The sequence below is a fragment of the Dunckerocampus dactyliophorus genome, chromosome 2 (assembly GCF_027744805.1).
Source record: "Dunckerocampus dactyliophorus isolate RoL2022-P2 chromosome 2, RoL_Ddac_1.1, whole genome shotgun sequence".
NCBI lineage: Eukaryota > Metazoa > Chordata > Actinopteri > Syngnathiformes > Syngnathidae > Dunckerocampus > Dunckerocampus dactyliophorus.
Window position 1 is genome coordinate 28,957,915 of NC_072820.1, and position 10,595 is coordinate 28,968,509.

Sequence of the window (10,595 nt, forward strand, 5' to 3'; positions counted from 1 at the left end):
ATAAATACACTAAGTCCCCAACTAACGAACACAATTGGTTCCAGACGACCATTCGCAAGTCGATTTGTTCGTAAGTCCAACAAAAGGTAATATTTCCAATGATATAGGTACTACATGTACGTGTATACATATACAGTATATGAGTATGTATGTAAATATGAGTTTGGATGCAGTAGTAATATTAAACGAGGATAATTAATGAAAAAAACAATAAAAGTGATATAATACGTAATGATGAATGTTATGAGTGGTCGAGCATACGTCGTGGTGGAGGAGGAGGAGGAGTTATTGAAAAAAGGACAAATGGTCGTCGTCGTTAGACTTTTCTAAAAGAGGTAGTGTTCTGTGGGTGGTGTAGAATTAAGCAGGCCTATTAACTCTTCATAAACTTTAATCACACGCTCTGTCTGGGTTGTATTATATAACTACAACTTAGCCTTCCTCTCTCTGTTGGTCCCATTAGCAGTGTCACAGTGCCCTCTACTGGTCAAGTATGTAGCAGTATAAATATGGAGTTATCAGGCAAAATACATGAAAATATACACCAGTCGGCTTGTGTTCGTATCCGCGAATGTTCGCTAGTCGGATGTTCGTGAGTTGGGGGCTTAGTGTATAGCAACTTCTGATCAATCCATGTCGATTTCAGGCTTAAAATAATGTACCGATTTAAGACATGCCCATTTTCTGTTTATGTCCCGCCTGTTCCAGCAGATGGGTGAACAGATACAGATAGTGGTGTACTCCATCCCTACAAACCACTATGTGTTCTTCACAGAGACTGAGTCACCAACGCATGGATGCTTTGATGGGGCACCGTTTTTGGCATATTTTGTATTTGTATTTTGTATGTGGGATCCCATAGTGTGCACGACACTGCCACGCCACATAAGAGATAGTTACAGTGCATTACCTGTTTTGTTATTCTATTTGAGGTGAGGTGGTTCTTTGTTAAGTGGGAGAGGCACGAAATTTGATTATTTTGACATCCACAAAGGAAACGTCACCACTTTCATTTGTATGCTTTTTATTTCGGTAAACACAGTTCAAAATACATGCTACAGACTTTTAAAAGCAAAACCTGTCAATACAGCCATCTTATTTCCTCATTCTACTCTTGGACAGACAGAAATAACGTGTATATTACAAATGTCCTATATTACGTCCTATATTACAAAGATGTGGATCATTACATGTCATACAAGTCTAAATAGAGAAGTACTACTACTAATAATAATACTATTAATGACGTGATGAAAGGTTTAAATAGTACCTTTGCAAAAGCATCAGTGGTGTTCCCATCAGGGTGGTAAAAGTCAAAAGAAATTCTATAGTGTTCACAGTGAATTTCTCAGCTGCAGGCCTGACATCTTTCAAGCTTTGGTGTATTTGCTTCTTTTTTTATGTATAAAGACCATCCCGACTCAGTGCTTAGAAAGGGTTAGGAACTCCTCTCGGGTTTTGGGGTCTTCCAGGTAGATGCCCAGCATGGAGCTGGTCACCGTGCAGCTGTTCATCTTCTGCACACCGCGCATCACCATGCACATATGCCTGCAGACGCATACTGTATATTAGAATGGGTCATTCAGCCGTTAAAGCTGTGGTGTATGTTTGTGTGTGTGTGTGTGTGTGTGTGTGTGTGTGTGTGTGTACTTACGCTGCCTCGATAACCACAGCAACGCCTTTTGGCTGCAGGGCCTCTGATATTCCAATGGCGATCTGCTTGGTGAGACGCTCTTGAACTGCGGGGAGGACAAAGGAATACTGAACACACCTGAACAGGATGGACCCCCCTGGGAAAATGACAGGGGGAAACTCACCTTGAAGCCTCCGACTGAAGATCTCCACAATCCTGCACATGAAAGAAGATTTTTAAACATTTTTCCTACTCAGAATCTGATAAGCAGTGGTTTCCCATGGGATTTTCTCATGGGAGCGGATAGAGTGCTCCATGCAGCCAGCTCAATATGGACTCAATGTGGCGAAATAACGGAGGAACGCAGCGGGCCAAAACTTACAGTACACCTATACAACCACTGTGTGTGTGTTTAATTACCTCGCCAGCTTGCTCAGTCCCACCACTTTTTTATTGGGAATGTATCCGATGTGGACCTGGAAAGAAGAGATGACGACGTTGCTTTAGCAAAAACAAAAACCCGTAACTTGTTAACTTGTCTGCCAATTTAAAGAAGGCGCTCACTTTGCCAAAGAAGGGCACCAAATGGTGCTCGCACAGGGAGAACATGTCAATGCCCTTCACGATCACCATCTCGTTGTGGTCCTCGTCGAATATGGCGTCGTTCAGGATGTCTGGAGAGAATCAAGCATATCACACGTGGCATTTTTTTAAATTAGCACTTGTGCTTGTCAAACATGTTCTGGGAAAATGAATGCAGAGCGACATCCGCACTGTGTGATTAATCTGCCCTACAGGTGAGGATAAAATAAATAACCTGTTAGATGTTACTACAATAATAAAATGGGTTTCTTGTAGAATAACCCTTCAATGAAGCCAATGTAAAGCTGTTCTAACACTTTAAAACAGGCCTACAATTCACAATAAAATGAATTACAATGGAAATATAAAGATTTTTTAAAATCCTGCTTCAGTTTGTGGTTCAAGTTATTTCAATTTTGATGGATGCGAATAACCGAATAATAAAACATTTTACAAAGTTGATGACATAAAATCTTAAAATTTGTTTGTAGTAATACTGTACATTTGAACTTTGTTTAATGTCAAACCGTGGCAAAGTACAAGACTGCTGCTAAGTGTCACTGGAGGTGACGACTTACCGTCCACGGTCTCATGGTAGCCCTTGGTGAAGAACTGCATGGCCTTGGCGGCCCTCAGGGGCGTACGCAGCAGGCCCTGGCGGTCCGCGTCCTCACCCAGCTCCCGCAGGATGCTGGTGTAGGCGGCTTCCAGGGCGGGCAGCCGGCTCTTGTCCTCGGCGTCCTTGCGGGAGGTCTCGTGCTGGCGGTGCACAGCGGACTTCTTGGCGTCGATAATGAGCTCGGAGAAGCCGTTGTTGCAATGGAACTCTTCCACGACGTCGTTGACCTTCCCATTGCAGTGGCCGTTCATGATGGGATGGAGAGCTGCTGGAGGACGAGGAGAAGAACAGACGACACGGCCTTGAGCTGCTGGGTGCGCCTCTTCTGCCTGTCTCCGGCGGCCACTTTTTAAAGGCAAGCTGATTTGCCAAGGTGTAGCAACGCAGGGACACACCCACACGAGCCACATCCGTCACGCCACCCAAATATGTCCGCATTCCTATCACCACAAACCCCCAACCCGTATCACTTGATACTGAGTGTATCCTGATTGCTCTCCATGCATTGATTAGTGTTGATTATATTGCTCTATTCCTTCACAGGAGCACACACACACACACACACACACACACACAAGGGCGTATTTAGTCATTTGGGGGCCGAAGGCAGTCATTGGGGGCAATGTTCCCTCTAAACTGCGCGCGTGCATCGCACCGCAAAACCATGCTGCGCACAAAATACAATCCAACCTGAACTGTAAATGAAACAAACACATAATTTATTGTGTACGATTTTGCAATGCAGAGAGTGACAGGGAACAACAACAAGCGGTAACATAACACAATGATGAGCGCTGTCCAGCCAATGACAACATCCTGTTTGCACGTATTTACTTCCGCAGCCATTAATTAGCAGCCATTCATAAACATCGCGTTACTAGTACATGTCATATAATAGGCTATTATTATATGAGTAGTGCTTTATGACAGTTTGTACTGTGATACGTCATACTCTAGTTGATTGACAGGTCCCGCCTATAAGGGGGAGTTCCAGGAAGTGACTGTTAGAGTGAGCACACTGCATGTTTTATGGCGCTGCCACATTGTTATAAAAAGTTGCATATAACGTGAAGCTTGTCTGCTGACCATCATTACATGGTGTCAGAAGTTCCGGACGGATGCATTCCTTCTGAAAAAATGGCCAAGTTTCATCCGCCGCAGTTTTTTCTCTTTGACCGACCGAATGAATGGGCAGATTGGCGGCAGCGCTTCCTGCGCTTCCGCGTCGCGACCAAACTCAAGAAAGAGGATGGCGAGGTCCAGGACAGTTCACTTATTTACGCCATGGGGCCTGAAGCGGAGAACATTTTTAGATCTTTCACGATATCCGAGGACGATAAGAAGACGTTTGATGTTGTGTTAGGAAAATACGACAAGTACTTCTATCCTAAGAGGAATGTGATACACGAGCGCGGCTGCTTTCACCAAAGAGCGCAGCGGTCCGGTGAAAAGGCGGAAATGTTCATCAGAGCCCTATATGGACTGTCAGAACACTGTGACTTCGGTGTAAACAGAGATGAACACATCCGTGACCGCATAGTTGTGGGCATTTCAGATAAGGATTTATCACGCAAGTTGCAGCTGATGGCTGATCTTACTTTAGCTCAAACTGTTCAGACCGTACGTCAGTCCGAGGAGGTTGCACTCCAGTCCACCAGCAGGGGGAGACATACGCTGCAGTGCAGGAGATAGCGCGAGGGGGGGGAAAAAACAGCAGGCAGAGGAAAACCCAAGTGGAAGCCAAGAATGAGCGCAAGTGGAGAGCAAGGAGAACCAAAATGTGGAAGGTGTGGCAAACCTAAACACAAGGAACAGGAAAAATGCCCAGCCTTGAAATCGACATGCAACAAATCTGGGAGTCTAGATGTCACACTAAATCAGTCAGAGAAGTGACAGAAAACGTTTCAGATAATGTTTCGGAGGTACCATATTTCCTGGGGGCAGTCACAAAATCTAGCAAAAATGATGAACAGTGGACTGTACAGTTAGTGATAGGGGAAACACTGGTCAGATTCAAAATCGACACAGGTGCTGATACATACATAATGTGTGAAGAGACGTTTACTAGTTTGACCCCCAAGAAGAAATTAGAGCATCCTAATGTCACTCTGTGCAGCCCTTGTGGTCAGTTGGACTGTCTGGGGAAGTTCCGAGCCACCACAAAGTACAAAGATAACCTCTACTCCTTCCCAGTGTACGTCATCCGTGGCCAGAATGCGAACAATCTGCTGAGCAGAGACACAGCTACAACAATGGGCTTGGTGAAGCGCATTGAAGAAGTTCGCGACGCGTTCGGGGAGCATGGAACTCTGAAAACAGAACCAGTTAAGATCCTATTGAAAGAGAATGCTCAACCGTACGCAGTGCATACGGCACGGAGGGTACCCCTGCCCCTCATGAAAAAGTGAAGGAGGAAATCCAGCGCATGGAGGAGAACGGCATAATAGAACCAGTGACAGAGCCTACGGACTGGTGTGCGCCAATGGTGCCCGTTCCGAGGGAAAATGGAAAAGTGCGCATATGCGTGGACTTAAAGCGGCTAAATGAAGCTGTGAGGAGAGAGAGGTACGTCCTTCCTACAGCAGAGGAAATCACGGCGCCACCGTATTCACATCATTAGATGCGGCCTCAGGCTTTTGGCAGATTCCTCTAAGTCCAGAAAGAAGCAAGCTAACCACATTTATAACACCATTTGGGAGGTACGCCTTCAAACAATCACTAGCGCCCCAGAGATTTTCCAAAGGAAAATGGCTGAGACCCTGAATGGCCTCGAAGGCGTGGCCATCTACATGGATGATATACTGGTCCATGGGGACACCCCGGAGCAGCACGACCAGCGCCTCAATAAGGTGTTGGAGAGGATAGAGTCAGCCGGCTTGAAGTTGAACAGAGATAAGTGTGTGTTCCGACAGAACCAGATCCGCTTCCTGGGTCATGTGATCAACAAGTTTGGTGTCAAGCCTGATCCGGATAAAGTCACGGCAATCCGTGAGCTTCCACAGCCACAGAACGTGCAGGAGTTACAGCGTGTCTTAGGGATGTTCAACTACCTTGGAAAATACATTCCCAACCTGTCGACAGTGGCCCAGCCACTATATGAACTGTTGAAATCCAAGACAGCCTGGACGTGGGACCACGCTCAGCAGGAAGCATTCCAGCGCATGAAAGATATCCTGTCAACCTCTCCAGTCCTGAAGTTTTACGACATGAACCGACCCACTGCCGTCTCTGCTGATGCCAGCAGCTATGGCATTGGCGGAGTGCTGCTGCAGCTGCATGACGGGTGTTGGCAGCCGGTGGCGTACTGTTCACGACGACTGCCTGAGGCTGAGACTAGATATGCCCAGATTGAAAAAGAATGTCTGGCAAGCGTCTGGGCCTGTGAGCGATTTGGGAAGTATCTGTGTGGCCTTGATGACTTCAAGTTGGTCACCGACCACAAACCACTCGTGCCGTTCATGAACAAGAAGGACCTTGACAATGTTCCAATACGATGTCAGAGGCTCCTTATGAGACTGATGAGGTTCAAGCCAACAGCTGAATACGCCCCGGGAAGAACTCTGACAGTGGCCGACACCCTCTCACGGAGTCCACTACCGTGCCTGGAAAAGGAGACTGACACTCACTCAGAGGTGCAGTGTTATGTAGCTGCCGTCGTCGAGTGCACGCCAGCCACTCCACGTAGACTGGAGGCTATATGAGCAGCCACAGCAGCTGATGGTGACCTACAAGTGGTGCTGCAGTACATCAGGTCAGGGTGGCCGGAATGTATAAGCAATGTCCCAGCAGCAGTCAGAGAGTACTTCCCCATAAAAAACGAACTGTCAGAACACAACGGGTTTGTCACCAGAGGAACCCGCATGGTAATACCACACGTTCTAGGGGCAGACATCCTGAATCAGATACACGACGGACATCAAGGTCTGTCAAAGTGCAGAGAGCGGGCCAATATGTTCGTATGGTGGCCCGGTGTCTCATTTGAAATTAAACAGAAGGTCGAGTCCTGTCAGGAGTGCCATGAGATGAAGCGGCGGAGGCCGGGCCAGGCACAGCGAGCTGGATGACACAGGCTTCAGGCGTGAGACGTGGAGTACGGGATGAACCTTGAGTGAAGGCGGCCACTTGAGCTTGACAGAGGAGGTGCTGATGATGGAGTCGATGATGTAAGGTCCCACAAAGGCAGAGGCGTAGGCGGCGACGGTGGGATTTCTCCGCTGAAGTCAAACGTCGACTACCCCCAGTTGCATTGGCGTCTCCATTGATGGATCCGTTGTCAACGTCTCCATGATGCCATCCTCTGGGCCGTGTGGTATCGGGATCGGTCTCGGAATCGATGGGGAGGCGACGGATCCTTCCTCCTCGGTGTGTTCTTGATCACGTTCCCTCAGCTGGTTAACCAAATGAATGGCCAAGTCAGTCAGCTCATCCGGGGTCTTGGTATCATCCCGCACCACCAGTTCGTCCTTTACATGGACGTGGAGTGCCATGTGGGAGATGCCTCGTAGCGGCACCTCATCATATCCGCTCTTCGCTGCCAGTACACGAAAGTCTATGGAAAAAGCTGCCACAGAGCGTCCCTTCGCAACGCAACGCTGGAATTGCAAAGAAAGCACGTGACTTGAAGAAGCAGGGAAAGATTCAAGGCACTTGGTGTTCCAACTGCTGAGTTTACATCAAGTTAAATGGAGGACCAGAGGCCAGTGTGCTAGCTGTCAGACGTCAAGGATCTGGACCAACACTAAAGACCACATCAACAAGACAACATGAAAAAGGAACACAACTCACAGACAAGAACAACACAGAGGGTAGAATCACATTCATCATCATTTGCCAACATCAGTATGCCACCAGGGACTGATCAACAAGTAGCACTGGATTTAGGACATGAAGTTCTACAACTTGCCTTCCAGGACGCAAACAACTGGATTTGGAAAATGACATAGATCCGGATACAAACCTTTTTTCCCCATATCAGAAACAATTGCTGTTGCTACTCGGAAGACCAATACAATAACAATCTTAATATCGGCAAAAAGTTGTCTATTATCCACATAAACCGCAGAAGCATGTATGCAAATTATAACAACATTAGGCAATATTTGAATCAATTAAAGGAACGATTCAAAGTAATTGCAATCTCAGAAACTTGGCTTAAGGTCGACAAAGGTATGGACCTCGAGATGGAAGGTTATGAAATGATATGCATCAATAGGAACGACAAATGTGGAGGAGTGGCTGTGTACGTGGACAAACATCTGAACTGCAAAATGGTAAAGAGCATGTCATGTGCTATTGCTAACATTCTTGAATGTTATCAATTGAAATCTGCAAAGAAAAAAGCAAAAATGTATTAATTGCTTATATAGAACCCCGAAGTCAAACATCGAAATGTTGGATCAAAGCAACCTTCACAGATATCAGGCAACAAATATTTGTGTGTGTAGACTTCCATATTTACCTTCTGAATCCAAACAAGAACAAGATAATAGATGACTTTATAGACAAAATGTATACCTTGAGTCTATATCCTAAAATCACCAGACCAAGCAGAATAACAGACCACTGTGCTACTCTAATTGACAATATATTCACTAATGACTTTGATAGCAACACAACTAGTGGTCTGCTAATTAATGACATCAGCGACCATCTCCCAGTGCTTACAATTGACAATGAAAACTATAAAAAGAGGGGAAATGAAAGACAAAAGGATTTACCAAAGATTACACACACAGAACAGCACTGATGCTTTTCAGAAACATCTGGAAGAACAAAGATGGGAGAGGGTGTACGAGGGAAATGATGTGGATGAAACATATGAACACCTTATAAATGCTTATATGAAGCTCTATGATAGGAACTGTCCCTTGAAAGAAATGTCCAATAAGCCAAAGAACAATAATCAGCCATGGATGAATAAAGGTTTGCAAAATGCCTGTCAGAAGAAAACCAGATTATACAGGAGAAACTAAAGAAGCTCAAAAGAAGTATAAGACATATAAAAATAAGCTAACAAACATCTTGAAAGTGTGTAAGAAAGAATACTATAGTCAGTTATTAGACAAAAATAAGAACAAGTTGGGGCATTCTAAACATTACTATTAGGAATGGCACTAGAAAGCAGACTATCCTCATGTTTTCACGGTGGGAAATGCCAACTTTGATGATATGAATGAGGTAGCTGGAAAGTTTAATAACTAATGTGTAATTATTGGACCAAAATGGGAGGAAAATATGCCACAACTCTGGTCGATATAATCGACATGGAAACAATAAAAATAGTAATCAACCACATCGCAGAACTGCTGACATACATTAGTACCTTATCATTTCAGACCGGTACATTTCCAGACAAAATGAAAACAGCTAATGTACTGTAGTTCCAATTTTAAAAAATGGAGATAAACATGAATTTACAAATTATCGCCCAGTCTCCTTATTATCACAATTTTCCAAAGTCATTGAAAAGCTATTCTACAACAGGTTGAACAAATTTATTCATAACAATGAATTACTTGTGGACAGCCAATATGGATACAGAGCTAACGTTTCAACTTCTTTGGGACTGATTGAAATTACAGAGGAAATTACCACAGACCACAGGAAGTGTGCAGCTGCAGTGTTTACGGATCTGACAAAAGCTTTCGATACAATTAACCACAACATTGTAATTACAAAATAAGAAAGCTATGGAATAAGAGGGTTTTTGTTGCATTGGGTTCAAAGCTATCTAGCCAACAGGAAGCAATATGTGAAGCTAGGAGAATATACTTCAGCATGCTTCAATATTTCTTGCAGCGTACCCCAAGGGTCAATACTGGGACCAAAACTGTTCAACTAATATATAAATGACATTTGCAGACCCATGAAAGACCTGAAGTTAGTATTATTTGCAGACGATACTACTGCCTTCAGTTCTGGAGAAAGCACACAAGAGCTAATAAAAAAAGTCAGATGAAATGACTATACTAAATAATAACTGATAAATAACAGACTATGCCTGAATCTAAGTAAAACTAAGATAATGCTATTGGTAATCGCAGAAAGGATACTTATACGCAAATACAAGTTGATGGAGTGGACATCGAAAGGGTGAACAAAAACAAATTTCTGGGGGTCCTTACAGATGTAAAGATGAGCTGGAAATCTCACATAAAAAATATACAACATGAAGTGGCGAGAAATTCATCAATATTGAATAAAGCTAAATTTGTCCTCGGTCAAAAATCCCTCCATACTCTCTATTGCTGTCTGGTATTACCATGTCTAACTTGTTGTGTGGAGATATGGGGGATTAACTATAGAAGTACTCTTCACTCACTCAATGAACTCCAAAAAAGATCAGTTAGGATAATCCACAATGCCGTGTATAGGGAACATACAAATCCTCTATTTCTAAAATCACAATTACTAAAATTTGATGATCTAGTTGATTTTCAAACAGCTAAAATTATGCATAAAAAAAACAGTGTCACTCTCAGCTTCATCTACGACATTTTCCTCGGCTGACACTGACAGTAGCGGTGCTGCTGTCCTCGTGTCCAGTGGTGCTTCTGGCTTGAATGACGACCTGGGCAGGCAGAGGTACTTGGAGGTACTTTCAATTCAGAGCATTAAAAAAAAATTTCACCACCTTAAAACTTTGCATCAAACTCCAATATGAGGGAAGTGTGAAGCTGCGCTTCGGTGGCGCAACTCCTGCCACAAGTATTTTTGACTTGCTGACATTTTAAAATGTATTTATTAGCTTAGTTTTGTTAT

The 10,595-nt window shown here is 44.2% G+C and overlaps 1 protein-coding gene across 1 annotated transcript; it reads right to left on the reverse strand.

Annotated features, from left to right (window-relative positions):
* Window positions 1-1,014: 1,014 nt before the first annotated feature.
* On the reverse strand, window positions 1,015-3,392 carry gch2 (GTP cyclohydrolase 2). Its single transcript, XM_054768729.1, has 6 exons — window positions 2,794-3,392; window positions 2,198-2,307; window positions 2,054-2,109; window positions 1,818-1,849; window positions 1,655-1,739; window positions 1,015-1,548 (listed from the first exon to the last, which is right to left on the reverse strand). Exons 1-6 carry the CDS (start codon window positions 3,242-3,244, stop codon window positions 1,422-1,424), a joined length of 861 nt encoding a protein of 286 aa, XP_054624704.1. The 5' UTR covers window positions 3,245-3,392; the 3' UTR covers window positions 1,015-1,421.
* Window positions 3,393-10,595: the final 7,203 nt, after the last annotated feature.